We start from the raw sequence: 25,925 nt of genomic DNA, 5'->3' as shown, positions 1-25,925 counted from the left end.
TCCTCTCTTTCCTTTACCTATATCACATAACCACTATACATAATATAAGCTGGCGAAAACAGAATGATATAGATGTGGATGGTGTCACTGCTAGCATTGTCATGCATACCATCACTTGATGCTGCATGCTTTGCCTTCTGATTGGCAGCATTGACTACCTACAACACTTGCATGTTGTGCGGTGTTGCTGATCTTTCCTGAGAGCCTATGTCGCTGCATAGGAAAGTCTGCGGCACATTTATCAATCTTACAACATTCAATTGCATCGACATTTAGTGACACAAGGACAAGGGGAAAATGAATTTATGTTTGTAGCCCAATGTGCGACACTTTGTAAAAAATGTTTTCCCTCATTTACAACTCACCTTGTATAAATGACCTAACTCTGACCTCCAACAAAGTAAGCAGCATCACACTGTTTGCAGATGATACAAGGATTGTGATAGGTAATGAAACATCCACAGACCGAAAAGTGTAATGGCAACCAATTGCTACTACTGTTCTCAACTGGTTCATCTCAACTGGTTCACAGTAAATTCTCTAGCAACAGTAAATTCTCTAGCAATAAAACTCAATAAAACCAATTACATTCAGTTTCATTCTGTCTAAAGCCATTGGGAGATTAATATCCGACAAGAGAGCCAGCAGATACAGAGAGTATATCATTCGAAATTCTTAGGCACTCATATAAATAACCAGCTTAACTGGGAACACCATATACTCCTAACCTTGAAAATGCTTAACTCAGCAAAATTTGTCAGTTGGATAACCTCAAAAACCAGAGACATCAATGTTTCAGATTTGCCCATCTTTGTTTCATCCATTCACTGGTGTGTTATGGAATTATCAGATGGAGGAGGAACATCACTCGCTGCATACAATTGCCCCATAGCAGTCTCTGACAAACAACATTCAACAACAAAATTCAGGATAATGGTCAACATCGTCATAACAGGTACCAGCTCATGATGCAAATATACCAAAGATGTGAAAGCCATATGAAATGGATAGCATTAATGACATACAGGATATATATGCAGTAGACACTGCAAATGTTACCTATAGTGTGAAAATTGTAGCTGTAGATGGAAACTTGTGTACTTATTCAGTAGATAGCCATCACAATGGGCAGCTTACTTGCCAAATGTATGGTAGTCTTAAGGACATGGGCATTTCAGTGGTTGGGTGGTTGACTTGGTGGAGAGGACAAACAGCCAGGCCTTCGGTCCCATCAGATTAAGGAAGGATGGGGAAAGAAGTTGGCCATGCCTTTTCAAAGGGACCATCCTGGCATTGGCCTGAAGCAATTTAGGGAAATGACAGAAAACCTAAATCATGATGACCAGGCATGGGTTTGAACTGTTGTCCTCCCAAATGGGGGTCCAGTGTGCTAAGCATTGCGCCACCTCACTTGCTGACATTTCAGTGACCCTAGCACTCACTCTTGCAGGAAATAACACATTTCCTATCAGCAGAAAACATGCTAGCAAAGATAAGGTACATCAATTAGCAGACATGGGTCCACATGTTTCCTTTGTAGAAGGAGAGAAAGATAATAAGGGGAATTTAAGTCTGATCACTCTCGGAAGAAAGTTGTTTACAGAAAGTAACAACTTACAACACAAAATTATTAATATTTCAACTATTGGCATAAATAAATATAAAATTGAAGCCAACAATAGGCTGTCACCAAACATGTTAAGGTTGCTTGACATCTTTTGGCAGGAAAGTATTGAGGTTTACATCCCTAATTTTCTGACAAAGAGGCATGTAGATATTCACAATGTTGATACATTCCTAACAACAACATTCTTGCAGAAATAAAGTATAAATTTTTAGTAACTGATGTACAAAGGGTTTAGAAAGAAAGTATTGAAAATGAAACATTGAATGTCCTTCTTACACCTAAATGCGTTGTAAAATATGCGCACTTGTGCACTATGCACTGCCTGGTTGTACCTTACATCCGGTTAGTTCTGCAGTGCCATAATTGTGTTAGATATTTTAATTTGACTATGCAAGCGGCACTTAGTTAACCAAATGGTTGGGAGCCCATGAGACTTCACAATGCTCACACAGAAGAGAATCCAGGTGTTTGCACTGTGATGGAAACCACTCTACCATCAGTTGCTGTTGCCCAATTTATCAGCAACTCATGGAAGCAAAGCACAGATTAGCCTAAAGCAATTATACTTCTGAATCCACGCCACTGTGATCATCATTTGCGCAGGTTACTACTGATGTTTATGACATGAGTCCTCTCTCATAATGAATAGCCTGAAGTATGCAGGAGGAGTTGAATACAACACAGAAAAGTTACAACAGGGGCCTAAGCATGCAGTTATATCAATTCCAGCCCCCAGGTCCAACAAAAATAGAATTATCACTCACAATCCACACAAGCACAGTTATCCTGGTATGTTATATGAATTTCAGGATCCACAAAGTTCTAAACAAAACACTCCTTACTTCCCACTCATCGACCTACATTCCAGCCTGATCAAGACACTCCTTCTAACAGCTTATATACTTTAACAATGCAGACTTTTCTTTTCCTCTAAAATCAAACAGGCATGGTAATGATGCAGGCCATTAAACAGAACACTGTTGAAGACTTCTGAAAATCTGACAATGGCCTCTGAAGTCCTCCAGCAGTATGTACCATCGGTTATCTCGAACAAAGGAAGTCTTTATATGGAACTTAGCGGTAACTACATGTCAGCAACTTGTATTTGCAAAACTTGGTTTAATCCACCAGATCAAATACTTCCTGCAGTAAAGGGATTACAGCCACTCTTTCCTGGTACCAGTTTTGCATGAAGAACTGTTAAAAGACACTAAACAGGTGGCAAATTCCTCACTTGGCAAGGGCAGCATACACTACCAGATGCTAGAAAGTCTCCCTGACATCACACTCAGAAAACTGTTACAGGTATTTAACCAAATACAGATGAACAACAAACTAATACACAATTGAACAACTCAAATAGATACCAATACTGCAACCACATAAAGATGAACAGTAGGCTGCGTCATATAGACTAACTTCTCTTTTTTCCTGCACTGGCAAAACTTTACAGCATTTGGTTAAAAATTGGTCACAATGGTGGCTGGAATCAAATCAGATTCTGAGTAAGTATGGGTTCAGAAAATGCAAGAGAACAATTGATAATTTAAATACCTTAACAAATCTTATGTCTGTGAAGCAGTGACAAGAACAATGAATGTTACGGCTGTCTTTCTTGATGTTGTCGGTGCATATAATAATGTTCACATGGAAACAAGACAAATGCCTTTACATAGCCACAGAACAATGCTATGTGAGGATTATATTTTACTAAGAAAACAGATACGACCTATCCACTGATCTAAAAGTGTGAAATGCACACTCCAATTGGAAATTATAGAAATCAGAGGAAAAAACAGCTTAATCTCTATGAACCGTAAGAAAATTGGAAATATCTGCAGATTAAAATTCACTGTATTGAAGTCCTTCCAATGTTTCTATACAGCTATCACAACTCTTCTCAGTATATTCCTGTAACATATGTTGATAGTTCTCCCCCCATAAACCATGGACCTTGCCGTTGGTGGGGAGGCTTGCATGCCTCAACGATACAGATAGCCGTACCGTAAGTACAACCACAACGGAAGGGTATCTGTTGAGAGGCCAGACAAAGGTGTGGTTCCTGAAGAGGGGCAGCATCCTTTTCAGTAGTTGCAGGGGCAACAGTCTGGATGATTGACTGATCTGGCCTTGTAACATTAACCAAAACAGCCTTGCTGTTGTGGTACTGCGAACAGCTGAAAGCAAGTGGAAACTACAGCTGTAATTTTTCCCGAGGGCATGCAGCTTTACTGTGTGGTTAAATGATGATGGCGTCCTCTTGGGTAAAATATACCGGAGGTAAAATAGTCCCCCATTTGGATCTCCGGGCAGAGACTACTCAAGAGGACATCGTTATAAGGAGAAAGAAAACTGGCATTCTACAGATCAGAGAGTGGAATGTCAGATCCCTTAATCGGGCAGGCAGGTTAGAAAATTTAAAAAGGGAAATGGATAGGTTAAAGTTAGATATAGTGGGAATCAGTGAAGTTCAGTGGCAGGAGGAACAAGACTTCTGGTCAGGTGAATACAGGGTTATAAATACAAAATCAAATAGGGGTAATGCAGGAGTACGTTTAATAATGATTAAAAAAATTGGGGTGCGGGTAAGCTTCTACAAACAGCATAGTGAACGCATTATTGTGGCCAAGATAGACACGAAGCCCATGTCTACTCAGTAGTACAAGTTTATATGCCAACTAGCTCTGCAGATGACGAAGAAATGTATGATGAGATAAAAGAAATTATTCAGGTAGTGAAGGGAGACGAAAATTTAATAGTCATGGGTGACTGGAATTCAAGTGTAGGAAAAGGGAGAGAAGGAAACGTAGTAGGTGAATATGGATTGGGGCTAAGAAATGAAAGAGGAAGCCGCCTGGTAGAATTCTGCACAGAGCACAACTTAATCATAGCTAACACTTGGTTTCAGAATCATGAAAGGAGGTTGTATACATGGAAGAACCCTGGAGATACCTTTTAGTATCAGATAGATTATATAATGGTAATCTAACTAATTAATGGAAAATCTCATATAAAGATGTGAAACAATTACTAACAAAGAGATAGAGGGGCTGGCAAGTACTTACCTCAGCTCAGTACAGCCGATAGAGACACAAAAAACAACCGAAAATTTAAGCTCCTAGCTTTCGGAATAAATGTTCCTTCATCAGGGAGGAGAGAGGGGAAAGAAAGGGAAGAAGGGAAAGTGGATTTAGTTACTCACAACCCAGGTTATGAAGCAACAGGGAAAGGAAAACAGGGAAGGTAGCAAGGATGGAGGCATGGTTGTCAGAGGGAAGCCAAAGATATTCTACTGCAGGTACTGTGCCAGCTTCAAGCCAAAGAGGATGCATACAGAAGTAAAGAGGTGTATAGTATAAAGATGTAGGATGGAAAGATGCATGAATGGCTAAAGAGGAAAGGGAAAGAGGAGAAGACTGAAAAGTAAATGGGAGTGAGGTTGTTTAACGTAGGTTTAGTCCAGGGGGATGGCGGGATGAAAGGATGTGCTGGAGTGCAAGTTCCCATCTCCGCAGTTCAGAGGGACTGGTGTTGGGTGGGAGAAGCCAAATGGCACGTACAGTGTAGCAGGTTCCTAGGTCCCTAGAATTATGCTGGAGGGCATGCTCCGCTACTGGGTATTGGACATCTCCTAGGCGGACAGTTCGTCTGTGTCCGTTCATGCGCTCAGCCAGTTTAGTTGTTGTCATACCGATGTAAAAGGCTGTGCAGTGCAGGCATGTCAGCTGATAAATGACATGTGTAGTCTCACACGTGGCCCTTCCTTGAATTGTATATGTTTTCCTAGTAGCGGGGCTGGAGTAGGTGGTTGTGGGAGGATGCATGGGGCAGGTTTTGCAGCGGGGTCGGTTACAGGGGTAGGAACCGCTGGGTAGAGAAGGTAGTCTGGGAATATTGCAGGGTTTAACAAGGATGTTACGGAGGTTAGGGGGACGACGAAAGGCAACTCTGGGTGGTGTGGGGAGAATTTTGTCAAGGGATGATCTCATTTCAGGGGTTGACTTGAGAAAGTCATATCCCTGGCGGAGTAATTTATTGATGTATTCGAGGCCAGGATAATATTGGGTGACAAGGGGGATGCTTCTGTGTGGTCTGAGGCTAGGAATATTGTTGTTGGACGGGGAGGAATGTATTGCTCCCGAGCAATACATTCCTCCCCGTCCAACAACAATATTCCTAGCCTCAGACCACACAGAAGCATCCCCCTTGTCACCCAATATTATCCTGGCCTCGAATACATCAATAAATTACTCCGCCAGGGATATGACTTTCTCAAGTCAACCCCTGAAATGAGATCATCCCTTGACAAAATTCTCCCCACACCACCCAGAGTTGCCTTTCGTCGTCCCCCTAACCTCCGTAACATCCTTGTTAAACCCTGCAATATTCCCAGACTACCTTCTCTACCCAGCGGTTCCTACCCCTGTAACCGACCCCGCTGCAAAACCTGCCCCATGCATCCTCCCACAACCACCTACTCCAGCCCCGCTACTAGGAAAACATATACAATTCAAGGAAGGGCCACGTGTGAGACTACACATGTCATTTATCAGCTGACATGCCTGCACTGCACAGCCTTTTACATCGGTATGACAACAACTAAACTGGCTGAGCGCATGAACGGACACAGACGAACTGTCCGCATAGGAGATGTCCAATACCCAGTAGCGGAGCATGCCCTCCAGCATAATTCTAGGGACCTAGGAACCTGCTACACTGTACGTGCCATTTGGCTTCTCCCACCCAACACCAGTCCCTCTGAACTGCGGAGATGGGAACTTGCACTCCAGCACATCCTTTCATCCCGCCATCCCCCTGGACTAAACCTACGTTAAACAACCTCACTCCCATTTACTTTTCAGTCTTCTCCTCTTTCCCTTTCCTCTTTAGCCATTCATGCATCTTTCCATCCTACATCTTTATACTATACACCTCTTTACTTCTGTATGCATCCTCTTTGGCTTGAAGCTGGCACAGTACCTGCAGTAGAATATCTTTGGCTTCCCTCTGACAACCATGCCTCCATCCTTGCTACCTTCCCTGTTTTCCTTTCCCTGTTGCTTCATAACCTGGGTTGTGAGTAACTAAATCCACTTTCCCTTCTTCCCTTTCTTTCCCCTCTCTCCTCCCTGATGAAGGAACATTTATTCCGAAAGCTAGGAGCTTAAATTTTCGGTTGTTTTTTGTGTCTCTATCGGCTGTACTGAGCTGAGGTAAGTACTTGCCAGCCCCTCTATCTCTTTGTTATATAATGGTAAGACAGAGATTTAGGAACCAGGTTTTAAATTTTAAGATATTTCTAGGGGCAGATGTGGACTCTGACCACAATCTATTGGTTATGAACTGTAGATTAAAACTGAAGAAATTGCAAAAAGGTGGGACTTTAAGGAGATGGGACCTGGATAAACTGAAAGAACCAGAGGTTGTACAGAGTTTCAGGGACAGCATAAGGGAACAATTGACAGGAATGGGGGAAAGAAATACAGTAGAAGAAGAATGGGTAGCTCTGAGGGATGAAGTAGTGAAGGCAGCAGAGGATCAAGTAGGTAAAAAGATGAGGGCTAGTAGAAATCCTTGGGTACCCGAAGAGCAAAATGGCTAAGCAGGGATGGCTAGAGGACAAATGTAAGGAACTATCAACATTGTTGTTGTTGTGGTCTTCAGTCCTGACACTGGTTTGATGCAGCTATCCATTCTAATCTATCCTGTGCAAGCTTCTTCATCTTACCAGTACCTACTGCAGCCTACATCCTTCTGAATCTGCTTAGTGTATTCATCTCTTGGTCTCCCTCTTCGATTTTTCCCCTACATGCTGCCCTCCAGTACTAAATTGGTGATCCCTTGATGCCTCAGAACATGTCTTATCAACCGATCCCTTCTTCTAGTCAAGTTGTGCCACGAACTCCTCTTCTCCCCAATTCTATTCAATACCTCCTCATTAGTTATGTGATCTACCCATCTAATCTTTAGCATTCTACTGAAGAACCACGTTTCGAAAGCTTCTATTCTCTTCTTGTTTAAACTATTTATCGTCCATGTTTCACTTCCATACATGGCTACACTCCATACAAATACTTTCAGAAATGACTTCCTGACACTTAAATCTATACTCGATGTTACCAAATTCCTCTTCTTCAGAAACGCTTTCCTTGCCACTGCCAGTCTACATTTTATATCCTCTCTACTTCGACCATCATCAGTTATTTTGCTCCCCAAATAGCAAAACTCCTTTACTACTTTAAGTGTCTCATTTCCTAATCTAATTCCCTCAGCATCACCTGACTTAATTCGACTGCATTCCAATATCCTCGTTTTGCTTTTGTTGACGTTCATCTTACATCCTCCTTTCAAGACACTGTCCATTCCGTTCAACTGCTCTTCCAAGCCCTTTGCTGTCTCTGACAGAATTACAATGTCATCAGCGAACCTCAAAGTTTTTATTTCTTCTCCATGGATTTTAATACCTACTCCAAACTATGGATTTTAATACCTACTCCAAACTTTTCTTTTGTTTCCTTTACTGCTTGCTCAATATACAGACTGAATAGCATCAGGGAGAGGCTACAACGCTGTCTCACTTCCTTCCCAACCACTGCTTCCCTTTCATGTCCCTCGACTCTTATAACTGCCATCTGGTTTCTGTACAAATTGTAAATAGCCTTTCGCTCCCTGTATTTTACCCCTGCCACCTTCAGAATTTGAAAGAGAGTATTCCAGTCAACATTGTCAAAAGCTTTCTCTAAGTCTACAAATGCTAGAAACGTAGGTTTGCCTTTCCTTAGTCTATCTTCTAAGATAAGTCGTGGGGTCAGTATTGCCTCGCGTGTTGCAACATTTCTACAGAATCCAAACTGATCTTCCCCGAGGTTGGCTTCTACTAGTTTTTTCCATTCGTCTGTAAAGAATTCGAGTTAGTATTTTGCAGCTGTGACTTATTAAACTGATAGTTCAGTAATTTTCACATCTGTCAACACCTGCTTTCTTTGGGATTGGAATTATTATATTCTTCTTGAAGTCTGACAGTATTTCGCCTGTCTCGTACATATTTCTCACCAGATGGTAGAGTTGTGTCAGGACTGGCTCTCCCAAGGCTGTCAGTAGTACTAATGGAATGTTGTCTACTCCCGGGGCCTTGTTTTGGCATAGGTCTTTTAGTGCTCTGTGAAACTCTTCACGCAATATCATATCTCCCATTTCATCTTCATCTACATCCTCTTCCAGTTCCATAATATTGTCCTCAAGAACATAGCCCTTCTATAGACCCTCTATATACTCCTTGCATCTTTCTGCTTTCCCTTCTTTGCTTACAACTGGCTTTCCATCTGAGCTCTTTATATTCATGCAAGTGGTTCTCTTTTCTCCAAAGATCTCTCTAATTTTCCTGTAGTCAGTATCTATCTTACCCCTCATGAGATAAGCCTCTACATCCTTACATCTGTCCTCTAGCCATCCCTGCTTAGCCATTTTGCACTTCCTCTTGATCTCATTTTTGAGACATTTGTATTCCTTTTGGCCTGCTTCACTTACTGCATTTTTGTATTTTCTCCTTTCATCAATTAAATTCAGTATCTCTTCTGTTAGCCAAGGATTTCTACTAGCCTTCGTCTTTTTACCTACTTGATCCTCTACTGCCTTCACTATTTCATTCCTCAAAGCTACCCATTCTTCTTCTACTGTATTTCTTTCCCCCATTTCTGTCGATTGTTCCCTTTTGCTCTCCCTGAAACTCTGTACAACCTCTGGTTCTTTCAGTTTATCCAGGTCCCATCTCCTTAAATTCCCACCTTTTTGCAGTGCCTTCACTTTTAATCTACACTTCATAACCAATAGATTGCGGTCAGGGTCCACATCTGCCCCTGGAAATGACTTGCAATTTAAAATCTGGTTCCTAAATCTCTGTCTTACCATTATATAATCTATCTGAAACCTTTTAGTATCTCCAGGGTTCTTCCATGTATAAAACCTTCTTTCATGATTCTTGAACCAATATAAAGCATTTACAATATTTTATTTGTACATTTCAGTTTTGAAAAGAGCAAATATTTTCTTATTGTACATATTAGGGATTGTTATAATTGTAAACAAGAAAGACTTAAGGTTTTCTGTTCTGTAGAATTAGCAAGAGGAATTCATTAGTTAACAAACAATCATTAAGTTATTGAGCCTTCCTGAAGATAAAGAATATTTTCCTTTTGGGGCATTATTTTATGGATGTTAAGTTTTGCTTTACATCTACATCCCATTCCTGTACCATTTGTAAAATAGAGAGAGGGGAAAATGACCGTCTATATGCCTCCATAAAAGCCCTAATATCTCTTATCTTATTATCATCACCATCATCGTCATCATGAGGAATGTATGCTGGTGACAGTAGAATCGTTCTGCAGTTAGCTTCACATTCTGGTTCCCTAAAGTTTCTCAGTAATGATTTGTGAAAATAACAGCATATCTCCTCCACGGATTCACATTTCAGTTCACGAAACATGTCTGTAATACATGCATTTTCATCACTTCTACCAATAACAAATCTAGCAGCTCACCACTGAACTGCTTTGATGTCATCCTTTAATTTGACCTTGTGGGGATCCCAAGCACTTGAGTAGTACTCAAGAGTGGGTGGCACTAGTATTTTATACATGGTCTCCTTCATAAAGGAGCTATACTCAAAAATTCACCTAATAAACTGAAGTAAGCTACTCACCTTCCCTACTCCCACATTTACATGCTCATTTAATTTCATATTAGTTTGCAACATCATGCCTAGAAATTTAATTGAAGTGAGTATACCAAGCAGCACACTACCAATGCTGTATTCAAACTTTAGGGGATTGTTTTTTCTATCCATCTGCATTAATTTATGTTTCTACATTTACAGCAAATTGCCATTCATCACACCAACTAGAAATTCTGCCTGTCATCTTGTCTCCTCCAACAGTCACTCAATTACAATGCCTTTCTGTACACTACTGCATCATCAAACAGTCATAGGTTGCTGTTCACCTTTTCCATCAGATCCTATCACATTTCCTTGGGGCAGTCCTGGCAATACTCTTGTCTCCAGTGAACACTCATCATCAAGGAGAATGTACAGTACTCTATTATATAAGGAGTCTTGGAGTCACTCACTTATCTGGGAACCCAATACATCTGTTCATACCTTCATTAAGTCTACAGCGGGGCACCATGTCACATGCTTTCTGGAAATCTATGAATATGGGATCTGCCTGTTGTCATTCATCCACGGTCACAGGATATCATATGAGAAAGGGGCAAGCTGAGTTTCACACAAGAGCTGCTTTCTAAATCTATGCTGACTTGTGGAATGGAACTTTTTTGCTTCAAGGAAGTTTATAATTTCCCAATTCGGAATGTTCAAGAATTCTGCAGCAAACCAATGCCTACAGAGTCTCATGACAGGAACACTGAATAATAAGTAATCCGATTTCCAAATATGTAAAATAATTAAAATTCCTTGTACTTTCGACCAAGCACTCCTCGGCCAGTGTCAAATGGTGTGACTTCCAGTGGGCTGCTAGTACACCATCTATATACATTAGCTGTTGGTTATGATGCCACTTGCATCTGTGACACGCCACATATGGGTATAAGCTGACCAGGCATTCGATGTGCTTGCTTCAACCATGTAATGGCTGGGTTCCATGCTGTGCTGAGCTGCAGGCCACCGTCTCTATTTACAATGTTGCTGGTAATTTTTATTTCAATGGATTTTTTAATTACAGAATCCCAGAAGCCATTTGTGTGACCCACAATGGATGTTTTGTCAAATTTTATCTGGTGTCCATTCTAAAACACTCTCAGCTATAGCAGATTTCTCTGGGGAGCATAGGTGATAAAAATTCTCGTGCTCCTTCCTGCATTGTTCCATAGTGCATATTGTTCATCTGACCTAAGACTGGCAACACTTGCAAGTTATCTTGTAAACCACACGTGTTCTGAGATCTACTGCATCTTTAACCAGTCTCAGTAATTGAAGGATATTTTTTAGAGGTTGAAGATCTATTCGATCTTGCACCATTACAGCAGCCAGTGTATCCTGCCTGAGATGGAGCCACAGAATGCCAATAAAGCAGATTCCTATTTCTGCTCCTCATCAGTGATCTTGTTTGAAATCACTTCATTTATTTGGTGGATGTTATAACTGTTGTTGCTGAAAACCTGGCATAGGTGGCTCAGCTCATGGGGTGGGTTATCAGCATCTGATATCATTCTCACATGATGCGCCAATGTTTGTAAAACAGTGCGCTTCTGTGCCACATGATGAGACTGATGGTGTGCAGGTACATATTGGTGGGGGTGTGTTTTCTACAGACACTGTGTTCAAGGCATCAGTTTTGTTTGCAGTGGATCAGAACATTGAGGAAGGCAATGCATTGTCTTTTTTTTCCATCTCAATGGCAAACTGTATGATACTGTTTAAGGCGATTGAGGTGTTTCAGTAACTCGTCAAGTTTCTCACGTTCGTGGGGTCAAATGACAGATGTGTTGTCAACATATCAAAAGAAACAACTCGGCATTAATGGCGCCATGTTTGAGGCAATATCCACAAAATTCTGTATGAAATGGTTTGCAACATGTAGAGCTAATGAGTTGCCCACTGCAATGCCATCAGTATGATAATATTGCTGGTAAGTGTGCAAAAAATAAGAAGATGTAAGAGTGTGCCTAAATAGCTTGGTCACTTCACTTAGAAAGAACTGGGGTACTATGTCCAAACAATCTTTGACAGGCACATTTGTAAATAGCTCCACTACATCAAAACTGACCATAATGCCACCGTCACTAAGTCAAAGATGGTTAATTTGGTTGATAAAATCTGCTGAACTTTTAATATGATGACTGCAGTGTCGTACATGTGGAGTGAGCGGATTGGTCAAGTACTGTGCCAGCTTGGGTGTTGGTAAACCAGTGGTGGATATGGTAAGGTGGAATCGCATCCCATCATTGTGGATCTTTGCCAAAGCATAAGCATCAGATCGCCTCGGTGCCCGTGATTCTTGATCACAGTGTCTTCCACTGAGGTGCACTTGAGAAGTTCAGATGTCTTTCTTATTATTCCTGATGTTGGGTCATGTGGGATTTTCCAATAAGTACCTTCATCAAGTAGCATTCAGATCATCTTACCACAGTCCGTGTATTCCCTAGTTACAGCTGCATTCCCCTTGTCAACAGGAAGGACAACAATGCTTTTATCACTGCATGGTGCTTGTAGACCATTGCTCTCAGCCCTGGTAATATGAAACATGGGATGAAATACAGATTGAAACGAGCCATATTCTCACAAAAGCAAAGTTACCAGCATCCAACATGACCAGGGCTATGGTCACAAATCTTCTCGCACAGGCACTTACTGCTTGTGCTTCATCGAAGATGCACAAGGATGGGATGCCATTCTGCCTCATCATGTCCAATATTGGTTCACCAACGTACATGCTGGTGAAGTACTTGGCCAATCTCCTTGCTATACATGTGGGATACTGTAAACAACCATATTAAAAATTTGGAAGATTTTATCAGTCAAGTTAACCATGTCTGACATAGTGAGGGTGACATTATGGTCAGTTTTGATGTGTTGCCACTGTTTACGAATACCCCTGTCAAAGACTGTTTGAACCTAGTATCCCATTTCTGTGTAAGTGAATTGGAAGAGCTATTTACGCTCAATCTTACATCTTTTAATTTTCTGTATAATGGCCAGTATTATGGTCAGATCAATGGTGTGGTAATGGGCAGCCTGTTAGCTCCAGTTACTCTACATTTCTTCATGGAGAATTTTGAGTATATTGCCTTAGACACAGTGCCATTAATGCATAGTTGTTTCTTTCGATATGTTGATGACACTTTCATCATTTGGCCCCTTGGACATGAGAAACTTGACAAGTTGGCAGTAACAATAACATAGTTTCCCAAGGAGATAGAAAAAGATTATGCACTGCACTTCTTCAAAGTTCTCATCCATCGCAAATGAAATGGCTGCCTTGGCCACAAGGTCTGTAGAAAATCCACTCACACCAATGTGTACGTGCTTGCCATTCACCATCACCACTACTATAGAAGTGAACTGTTTACAAACATTGGTGCATCATGCAAGAATGATATCAGATGCTGATAAACTGTCTCATGAGCTGAGCCACCTATGCAAAGTCTTCAGGCACAATGGCTATAACACCCATCAGATAAATGAAGTGATTTCAAGAAAGACTCACAACAAGACCACTGATGAGGAGCAGGAAAACAAAACTACTTTCTTTTCATTATGTGTATCTGAGTTGCGCAAGATAAGCTGGCAGCTAAATGACATAAGATCAAAGATCAAATCGATCTTCAGGCCTAGACTGTTGCTTTCAGCCATTAAGGCCTTCGTCAACAATAAACGTAGACACAATAAACACACACACACACACACACACACACACACACACACACACACACACAAACGCAACTCACATACACGACTGCAGTCTCAGGCAACTGAAACCACACTGCGAGCAGCAGCACCAGTACATGATGAGAGTGGTCATTGGGCGGGGGGTAAGGAGGCCGGAGAGGGGAGGGGTAGGGGGAGGGATAGTATGGTGGGAGAGGCAGACAGTGAAGTGCTGCAGGTTAGATGGAGGCAGGGGAGAAGTAGGGTGGGCAGGGAGGGGGGGGGGGGGGCAAAGTAGCGGAAAACGAGAGAAGTAAAAGGACTGAGCATGATGGTGGAATGATGGTTGTGTAGTGCTGTAATAGGAACAGAAAAAGTGCTGGATGCATGACATCAGTGACTAACAAAGGTTGCGGCCAGGAGGGTTACAGGAACTTAGGACGTATTGCAGGGAAAGCTACCAGCTGCACAATTCAGAAAAACTAATGTTGATGGGAAGGATCCATATGGCATAGGCTGTGAAGCAATCATTGAAATGAAGGATGTCATGTTTGGCAGTGTGTTCAGCAACAGGTTGCTCCACTTTTTTCTTGGCCACCAGTTTTTCGGTGGCCATTCATGCAGACAGATAGTTTGTTGGTTGTCATGCTCACATATAATGCAGCACAGTGGTTGAAGCTAACTTGTAGATCATATGACTGGTTTCACAGCGACATATTGAGGACAGTCTCTTTGTTGTGACTATCTGCAACTCACCATCTTCGCTATATGGTGAGCAGCAACTTTCCTTTTCATAATATTGTTACATTCCAACTTGAATTTTCAATTGTTTGAGATTAGTTAAAGACACAGTAGGTCTCAGAACACCTGGGGGTCTACAAGATACCTTGTGAGTGTGGCCAGTTTTATGTTGGACAAACAGTATGCACTGTGGAACAATGCAGGGCAGAGCATGAGACGTTTTATTGCCTATGCTCCCCTGAGAAATCTGCTTTAGCTAAGCGTGATTCGGATAATGGACACTGGGTAAAATCTGATGAAACATCCATTATGGCTCAGAGGAATGGTTTTTGGGATTATGTAATTAAAAAGCCATTGAAATAAAAATCATCAATAACACCCTAGAGAGAGAGAGAGAGAGAGAGAGAGAGAGAGAGAGAGAGTGCTCTGCAGTTCAGCATGGTGTGGGACCCAGCAACTGCATGGTAGAAGCAAGTGTGTTAACACTTAGTCAACATATGCCAGTATACGGTGATGTGGCGAGCCCCAGTGACATCACAACTGGCAGCTAGCATATATAAGGGGCACACCAACAGCCCACTGGCAGTCATATCACTTGACAATGGGCAAAGAATGCTTGGTCCAAAGCTCAAGTAATTTTAATTACTTGACATGGTTGGACATCAAGAACTTTTTATTCCATGCTAAGGATATTGGTCTGTAATTCTGTGGATCCATTCTTTTACACTTATTGTATGCATGATCCATCTACACTTTCCTCCAATTGTTTGGGATTTTGTGCTGGGTGAGAGATAAGTGATAAATGTAAGCTAAGCAAGGGGCCAATGCTGTAGAATACTCTCTCTAAAACTAAACTGGGATTCCATACGGACCTGGTGACTTACTTGTTTTCAACTCTTTTAGTTGCTTTTACACTCCTGGGATGCCTATTACACTTTCTTCTCAACTTCAGAGATGCCTATTACTATGTCTTCCACAAGAGTGTCTGTGCGACAGACAAATGATGATATATTTATACAATCTTCCTCGTGACTGTTTTCATAAACTTGAAATTTAAAACTTCAGCTTTCCTTTTACTGTCTTATATTGCCACACTAGAATGGTGAATGAGTGACCTGATAAAAGCCTTCGACATTTTTAGTGATTCTGTGTAGGACCATAATTTTCTAGAGTTCTTGGTTCTTAGCAAGATCTTTTGCTAAGGTATTGTGGTGTAAGTGGTTGTATACACTGTACATCAATCTTCACACACACACACACACACACACACACACACACACACACACACACACACACACACACACACACATGAATCTCTACTAACCTTTGCCTGTCTTTTTAATGCCTCTATGTCCATTATATTGGAAATAAATGATGTCTATTCTTTGCCTAAGTGGGATGCTAACATCTCCTTATATGCTCTTGCAAACAAATGTGCTCTCCTAGCATCTCCTTGATGGATTTATTGAATGTAAATGTATGTTGGTTCAGTTTAATTTTCATAAATTGCTCAAAACTTTTGTTGTGCACCCTGTTTTGCTTCAGTCAAACATGCCCATTGAGGTTAAGGTTTGGTACCACCACCACATCAGTGCAGTCCTTCCAACTGTAGGTTTAAACTGCCATGAACAGCAATGTCTCACTGCACATGTGACAGAAAAAAAATGAGTGTCCACATGCAGTAAGATTGCTAAGTTCCCTATCTGCTCATCCATTTTTGTGCATGATTTTTGTATTTACATCTCTTATTCCTTTTTCTTTCAGCTGTCTCTCTTCTTCTTTATAATTCTCTTTTCCTGATAACTTTTTATCTGCTGATACTCTCTGTGTTACATCCCTTTCTTCCTCGCTGCAAATTTTCTACACCTGTTGTCAGTTTCTTGCATTGTGTTATTCACTTAATAGATAAAATTTTAATACTAATACAGATCAACTAAGTGAACTTTCATGTTTTCAGACATATAGTGAAGATTATAAACTCACATTTTCACAAAGAATATCTCCAATCATTCTAATAACTCCATCTGCACTCATTTCTTTTCGGATTCTCAAAGTCCTGTAAAACAAAATAAATGTAAATCAAGAGTACTAGGCATTTTAGAAAAAAAGCTGTATTAACAAAACTTACCTGAGGAACATGTAGTTACACTGTAGTATTTCACGCCAGTTAACAAATATTTTGTAAATTTCTTCATTTGATAAAACTTTGCTCTCTAAGAGTGGTTTCTCAAATACCTAAAGCAATAAGCACTCTATTAATATTACACAGACAAAATCAGTTACATGATTACAAAAGAATAAAATGCCTATAAGAATAATAAACTGCCAACAATAAAAAAGTAGAAAGTTGTGTGGTTGTTATATTTTTTCCTTAGACATTTAAGTGTCTCACTCAACTTGGGTGGTCCATGGAGCAATGTTGACCATAGTGCTGTGGTGGTGTAACAGTTAGCATATCAGCCTAGCAAGCAAGAAGACCCGGTTTTGAGTACCGGCTGCAGCACAAATTTTAATTCATTTCTTCTGCTTCAATCATTATGTGGTCATGTTATAATAGCATGGCAAATTGTTATTAAGATTCGAATATTGTCACAAAGAAGAAATAAAGTAATTATTACTTTGAGAAAAAGTCACATACACTCTCACATATAAATGGAAGTCTGTAAATTTGTCACAGAATATGATATAAAAGAAGACTTAAAAAAATAATTTACACATTATTACGACACATCAAGCAACTTTCATGAATGCTGCACTACATTTAAAAGTGACAGAGATAAATGACACTATTTCTCAAAATAGTCACCAAGTATCTTAAACAACTGTCAAATGGTTCCAACAATTGGTGAATTGTTCAGTTCCTTGATGACAGAAATTCACTCCTTAGCCACACAGCCATATGGGACTGCTACATGAACATCCTCATTGCTGGAAAATCTTTTTTTTTTCCCCTGGATGTTTTTTCAACTTGTCAAAATCTGAATGTGATTAATGAGTCTTAAGCATGTATCATCACTGTCAACAGAAATTCGCTGACAAAAAAGTGAAACACCCAGATGGGGAACTGGAAATAAAATGAAACTTAATGAGTTAAGAGTGTATGTGATGTTATTTCAGTAATTACAAAATTGAGTCAAATTTGCAATGAACTTGGCAGTATAAGCCCACTTATCAGTATGGCATTGCACCCCCCTCTGGCTTGGGTGCCTGCACTGATTTGATTGGGTAGAGGCCATTGTAATCTCTGCTGAGGCAAGCTGACTCATCACTGCTGTAATTGGTTCTTGATATCCCGGATAATGACAGTGAAACAGAATTGATGTCATTCTGCATCAAGCAGAATTTTCACACATTCTAACAACTCACCTACAAGCCTTAGCACCCAGAGACAATGGCCATTTCTGTGTAAGTTGTTGTTGCTATTGTGTGAATGTGTGAGGGTTCTACTGTTGTAGAAGTACTTTGTCTGAAAACTGAAGATATTTACAGTGTTCTTTTTCACTGTGCTTAACTATGACACTACACCCCCTCTATGTAGTTGCAAATAAAGAAAACTGGTTTTCTACTAACATCCTAATAGCTCAACACATGGGCAAAAAGAAGCAGCCACTCTTACAATGGAGCGACAATGTCATAAATTTTTGTATTAGCTACAATTTACTGTAGTATGGGCTGGACATGGAAAGAAGAAGGGAGATTATGGCTGAACGCCCTGTCAACAACAAGCAAGATCATTAAGAGATGGAATGCGCCACACACACACACACACACACACACACACACACAAAGGAATCAGCCATGACCTTTTTAAAGGAACAACTCTGGAATATGCTTTTACATTATAAAGATAACTCAATAAAACCTCAATTTGAACAACCAGATTGGGATTTGAACAATCACCCTACTGAATGCGAGTCTGGTGTGTTAGTCACCGTGTCACCTTACTCGGTGACTGGATATGGTCCTCAAAGTAAGAAACATCAATGTTCACTCACTCCTTCTACAATAACCAGTGTAGTGCAGTCAAATGGGTTTGATGATGTTGCTGATGTTCTGTATTTTTGTTTTAGGTCGTTATAGATAATTTTAATGGGCCACAGAAAAGTGTATCTTGTGAACCAATCCAGATGTGTGTATAATCCTGAATGTTTAGAATGTCAAACAATCACAGCTTTGGCTCAGAAAAACATATCAGATGTCATTTTTGAGACAGAGCTGTAATTTTGAGAATTCTGTTAAGATGAAAAAATGGTGGAATGTAGTTGTTTTTCGCTCAATGCAGCCATTCTGAGTAAAGAAACCTGTCATCCTGACCAAAAGATCATTTTTGGTTACCTGAAATATTCTTTATAACAGTATAATCTCCTCCAACTTGTACAAATCTCATGCATACAGTCCTTTAGAGGGGACTATTGATATCTGTGGTGAACACAAGATTTTAAAATATTTGCATGGTAGCATAAACATGAAATTTTTCATCAGATAGCATGTATCCAGTGCTCAACAGTCCACCTTTCGAGTCTCTCTCCCCACTGCAAACTGGGCACTTTTGTGAGTAGGAATAAGCAAGCTTCTAGACAACTCAGTTTTAAATGTCTATGTGATGAAATTCCTTTCAAATATCCTGGTTAGTAAATTCATATTATTCTGTAATAATACAGCCTAATTTCACATTGGATACCTCCACACCAATGTGAAAAAAAGAGTGGTAGTATGAGATCTATGCATGCAAAGACATTACTGATGTTCATTTATAGGAAACGCTGTTGCCTTCAGTAGGGCATCAAAGGTTACACATTGCACCAACACAGAACTACCATACATGGATTCTCAGTATGCACTCTGAGATGAGTTAAGTAACATATCACTGACAGAAGGATATGTTGTCACCACTGAAAGAGATACATCTATATAACTAAAAATTTTAATGTTCGTTTGTTCAAAATCTTAAATCTCCTAAAGTTTTTCACCAACTACTATTTGAAATTTTGACATAACACTGCATCTGAATATGTGTGTGTTTTTATATACCTACTGGAGCGCCATCTGTTGTATATAAACATAAATATGTATATAATATATAAAGAGGAAATGGAATTAGTACAGGTTTACTCTTAAAAGCAACTACGAAAAGAAAATGCTGTGCTGTGAAAATGTGTGATTTCATTTTCTTTCGTGCAGTCAGTTTTATCTATGATAGCGGGCATTTAAACCACAGGAGAAATTGTTTCTTCCATTTATACATTCATATAATTTATATATAATTTTAAGCAAAAATTTTATATGCAACAATGTGCTTCAATGCAGTCAGTTGTAACAGAATACAGGAAAGTTGTATATTACGTTATCATCATTTGATTAGGGTGCTGCTGCAGAATCTGGATCATCAGAATGTTTGTTTGTAACCCTATGAATTCATGGATTAAAACTGTGTGAAATCCTGCCATTGAAACCACTATTCTCACAAGTCCAGCAGCTGGAGAGATCTCTCTCATACTCTGTAACCAATGATCTTAACCGATTTACTCAGTAATTCTAAGGGACTTCAATTCCCAGTCAAGGTTTCGTTTTGCAGTAACAATAAACAAGGCTCAAGCTCAGGATGAGGGGAAAGAGGAAATCAATTTGGGGGGAGGGGAGGGGGAGGGAGAGGGAAGAGGAGGAGATGGAGTGAGAGAGAGGAGGAGGTGATGGGTAGTGAGATGGGATATGAGATGATGGACAGAAAGAGAAGAGGAGGAGGAGGAAGAGGAGGAAGAGTAGGAGGAGATGGACAGAGGGAAGAGGAGGACAAGATGGATAGAGAGAGTAATGACGAGGAGATTAGGACATGTATCCGATTCCCATCATGTACCTAGCAATTGTGAAGCATTGCTGGGTTCACTAATACAAAACAAAATCAAACCTGAAAAATGTGCCCACAAATACAATCATTTGAAATTAGTTTGTCTGATGAGCCAGATGATAACCAAGTCATTGCATGTAAATAAGTTCAGGTATTTTTTAAGGAATCAAAAACTCATCCAACAAATCCCAACTCACTCTATGTTTTCCAAAGCATAAAAATAAAAAGAGAAGCAAAAAAAAAAATGGATTCAGCAGACATGAGGAAAACTGAAACTTGTCATAGAGATATACCGGTAACCGCCGCTTCTGAGTGTGAAAGAAATGTAAATTTAACATTCTGAAAATACTGAAACAAAATTTCATAAACCTTGAAGAAATGATGATCTCGTTGGGAAGATGACCAAATTTTAATGTGCTTTCTTTATAATAAATACCACTGCTTATCTCTTTCCACAGGAACCGTGTTCTTGAAATGCAAGTGCATAATGAAGTAACATGTTCCCTTTATTTTATGTTGTACCAATTTCTAGACTGAGAGATCCTTGCTAATCCATTTTTATAAATCTCCACCTATCTCTACTGTTACTGGGACATTAATGCCTAGAATCTGTTGTGCAATGGAGTCTACATTTATATGTCCCTGGACTGCCAAATTGAGTGTGTTGTATTGACAAAAAAGAGGTTTGTTACATGAGTAGAGCATAGAGTTAGAAATTCAGTGCTGTTATGGGGTCAGTTTGACAATTGGCAGCAAGATCTTGAGTTTTAATGCAAAAAACCGTGTGGTGTCCCATACTATTTCCATGGGAAAGGCCATGGCACACCATTAGGCTCTTCAAACTATGGAGGATAGCCACAGGAACGAAATACAAAAATAATATATTGCTTAAATGAACTTAGTAGAAACAGTACACCAATAAAGGGTGTCTCTTTGTATGGAGTCATGAGAGACTGTGTATACAGCCTGAGCAGTGAACGGGCATCTCCACTTGATGGTACCATGCTGTTGCTGGTTAAAAGTGCTTTATGAGGCCGCCACAGAATACCAAGCAGACCGCTCCAAGAATGTCAACAGAAGTAGTAATGACATGAAAGAGACTGGTTGATTTAGGGTGAAGGTCCAGATTAAGAGTTATTGCCATGTAGTTCTGAAATGTAATCATGAAAATTTATGGCAGAAAATACAGTGCTTAAAGCAAGTCACTGTCAGAAATAATTTACATAGCTAAAGATAGCAGAAACTCCACCCTCTTTCAGTGAAGTACTCACACTTCGGAAAAGAAGTTACCAAGCATGGCAAGAAGTCAGGTTGGAATTGACTAGCTGGAACAGTTTATAACTTCTATTACAGATGACCCTCAATCAAGTGTTAACATATTGTACATTCAAACAGCCAAAGAGAAGGTGGCATTACAGCTGGTGTTAAGCATGGTGAAGCAAAGAAGCAACAGGGAACATGCTAAAAGTCACATACACTGATAAGCCAAAACATTATGATCACTGCCCACCACATCACTGGATGCCACCCGATGATCATAAGTAAACAACCAACTGGAGTTCAGGATAAGTTGCTAGTAACCCCTAGAGATGACATAGAGGCAATGAAGTCAGTCCCAGGACAATTAGACATGTTGTATGAGTTACGGGTAATGGGAGGAGGTGTAGATGATAGAAGAGTATCCGGGAGCAACGAACCCAATACAGATGACCATTAAACGATAATAATAGACATAATGGATGACATAGGACTAATAATAATGACAGGAAACATTACGGGGGTTTCTGTGGCCATGGTGGTCGCAGAAGCGATAGTGGCGGCTACGGATATCAGAATTCAAGGCACAATGCATCGGATGACCAGGTGCGAAACTGGAAACATAGCAAGTGGAAAGAGTATATAACACATTTTGAGGGTGTAATCAACAGCATACCTCATGCCACGAGGGCAAACACAATGTGGAAAACATTAAAGTATACTATACTGTGCAAGGTTAATGACTGAATGATATATTGTTACATGTATGAATCTGTACACATGTCAGCTGCTGTTGTCCTTAATTACAGACATTAATTTCTGATTATTATGAGGTTTTATGAGGACACTATTGGTGTGAGATTTAACTAGGATGTGATCCCATCATATGCAATATCTTTTTTTTCTTTCATTTTCCATTTGTTTAACCTAGATTATATATATTACATTTCTTCTTGCCCACACAGTGGTATGGTTTGAGTGTCTAGTATATATAGGTTGTGTTATCCAAAAGTTTTTCATTTAAAAGTTTCTAACTACTCCTGCTTAATGACTGCTATTTTTTTATTTTTTTTATTTTTTTGAACCATTCACTTAGTAACTAAATTTTTTTTGGTACCATTCACTTAGTAACTAGATTTAACTTAGCGGATATCCATATATTTTTCTTCTTAATAGCCTGTGTGTTTATTATGTCATATATATAACGTCATAATGTCTACTGTAGTAGTAACAGACTAAGGCTAAGTTGAATAGGCATTGCTAGGGCAACACTGAGAGCGCCATTAAACTGTTTCATGTACACCGATGGACGGATTACCAAAAGGCGAGAGTGGCGAGCTGACGACTATACTGCACAGCTGCTGGTCAGCGCAGCATCGACGCTACAGTCGCTCCTCACCCCTTTCATTGCAAAGAAATAGCTCCCTTGTGATGCAGTGTTGTGAGAAGTGAAATAATTTTTTTTCTTTTCCCTGGATTTTGACAGCCTAGTGCTGATGGAGGTTCTTCAGTTTTGCCTAATAGTGATATTGTCTACCAAGAGTAGCAGTGAACGCGTGTGTTTTTCTATTTTTTTTTTTTTAAATCTCCTTCTTTCAGGCACATACCTATCATATCTAAACTATAGTATTTGTAATTTTAAACTTTTATTTTTCAGTGACTTAATATTCTTGTGCCTTATTGTATGAACTCTTTGTTCATCCACTGTATTGTAACTGTGTTTTGCTATACAGGTTGCACTGTAGGTAGGGTCCTTTTATTATGTAAAACTTTGCATGTTTGACGACTGTTCTTTATGTTTCCATGGTTGATTGTAACTCAAATCTGGTCCACAATGTGGCAATGGGTCTATGCCTGTGGGATGGGCAGTATACACCCTCCCCTTACACCATCTCTTTAACCCCCTGCAGTAGGGAATTATCTTGATTTCGATATTCTCTTCAACAATTTGTAAGCTTTTTCGTGCGGGAATGTAAGCGTATTGTCATATCGCTGGCTTAGTTGTGGAGTATCTTTGCGGGCAGTCGCGTCTGTCGAGTCGAGAGCAGGCCATGGAACTGTTATGTTGTGTAGTGTGTAGCTCTGCATGTGAGAGGCATTGTTAGCATGGAACGTGAAGTGTTGCTACAAGTGTTATTAAAGTAAAGTGATAAAATAAGTAAATGATTCAGAGGAAAGTGCGTCAAGAAGTAATTTAAAAATGAGCAGTGCTGCTGCGTGTCGTACTGTACAGTATCAATCATCCGCGCCATGTTCTGTCTCCAAGAATGAACTAATGTGAATCAGCAATACTATTTAGCACAAAAGAGAGCATTTTAAGTGCCAGTGTCTTGTAGCGAGCGTGAGGACATGCGTTCGGTCATCGCATTCCGCATTATCAACAATAAGCCGCGCTGCGACGGTTACGCGCACGCTCGTGCAACTAAGAACTGTAAATTTAACTTTGTGAACAGTGTTAAAATATCATTACTAGTGTCAAGGACTGGTACCAAATATCTGTGTATGCATGACAAGCATAAGAACTTTCGTGTGATCATTCGGCTTCCACATCATCAACAATCACCCATGTCATGTCAGTTACGCATACGTTCGTCCGAATGATATTGTGGACTGTTAATCATCCATTAATTGAGATAACACTTCTGAATTAGAATGTAAACAGTTCAACCTGTGACTTTCTTTTATTGTCTCAAAATATAGTTGTTCATAGCAGACGTCGAACAGTGTTTTGTTTTAACGTAGAGTGGCTCCCCTAAACCCGCTTGCATAATTCGATAGATAATTTCAGGCAAGCCAGCAGCAGAACAGAACAGCAACACCGCTGCAGGATTACCAAGTATGTGGTGTGGACAGGGCACACGGTCAAGAAAAGCAGAAGCGACAAACAGTTTAAGGTACCACCCCACCCAATTGTACCCCCGGGCTTGTTACAGTTTGTAACCTACAATGAAACCTCATGGGATGCACAAACATTCAAACAATTAGCTGAGGGTTTACAGCAGAGGTATCACAAACTCAACAGTACACTAATTTTTACTGAAAAATTAAACGCATTAACTCAAAAGCACTCTGAGCCATTTGAATCATTCTCAGATATGATCTGAAGACTCAATGTTCAGACATAGCAGCTGACATGAAATGAAGAACAGAATATAGTGTTATACCAAGGAGCTGTAAATGGGGTTCTAAAAGTGTTTTTGCATGGCATTCCTGCTTAAATGTTGCTTACAGAAGAATGGAGATTCCTCCGGATTTGGTCATGGCTATTACAGTAGCTACATATTTAGAGGAAACAGATGTTGCAACTGAGGGTTGTGGTGTGTGTCATGTGTTTGTTTTGAAAGTAAAGTGTCACAGCTGTGGGCCCGATGTGTATCTCAAGAAACATTGTTGTCAGACAAAGTGCAATGAATGCAGACCAGCGGATCACGAAGTGTAGGAATGCAGTGCTATGAAATGAGAGAATGGATAGCAGAGAAGTGTTACTTAAAAACAAACGGGAATATATCAGTCATTGGAAGATGTCCCCAATAAAATGTGATACTGCACAGTTAGATGCAGAGACAGATTGCTCCTTGTGGAGTTTTGTTGGTGGCAAGGAACATAGATTTTTAAGAGGCATAGGGACACATGTATTGATCATTGTAGGAGATCTCTTGGGTAAAAACAAAGGAGCTCCTCATTATAGATTATGTGGAATGGGTAACAATGATATACATTCATTCTGGACATCACAGCTCAAGTTTAGTGTATGAAATAAGACTTTTTCTGAGCATATGGAGGTGTTGTCACACATGGAACAAGGATACACTGATTCTCAGATTTAATTTTCTTACTAAACATCATGTAAAGTTAATCTTTCGCAGCATACAGCTGAACTTAGAGGAACTTTGTTTCTGATGGTTCCTATTGCTGCACCAGTCAAGAAATTGTCGCCAACTACACAGTGTACACGCACACTAAAGATGGGTTCTCATGATAACGTGCCATTAGGTGCAGGCAAACTAGTGTGGGTATAGACTTGAGTATAGACTTACCACAGGAAATTTTATGCATGTTTGGACCACTGG

General features: G+C 40.0%; 1 protein-coding gene across 1 annotated transcript in view; it reads right to left on the bottom strand.

The window, feature by feature from the left end:
- The window catches only part of LOC126336676 (intersectin-1), a 300,485-nt gene that overhangs the window by 69,724 nt on the left and 204,836 nt on the right, over nucleotides 1–25,925 (bottom strand). The window contains exons 27-28 of the mRNA XM_050000627.1: nucleotides 16,882–16,988; nucleotides 16,737–16,809 (exon numbers count right to left, since the gene is read on the bottom strand). Coding sequence (XP_049856584.1) covers nucleotides 16,737–16,809; nucleotides 16,882–16,988 — 180 coding nt within the window. The remainder of the gene's footprint in view (nucleotides 1–16,736; nucleotides 16,810–16,881; nucleotides 16,989–25,925) is intronic.

Source organism: Schistocerca gregaria, chromosome 1 (genome assembly GCF_023897955.1).
Source record: "Schistocerca gregaria isolate iqSchGreg1 chromosome 1, iqSchGreg1.2, whole genome shotgun sequence".
NCBI classification, from domain to species: domain Eukaryota; kingdom Metazoa; phylum Arthropoda; class Insecta; order Orthoptera; family Acrididae; genus Schistocerca; species Schistocerca gregaria.
Note: the sequence above shows the minus strand (reverse complement) of the source record. Positions and strands in the feature narration are given on the sequence as shown.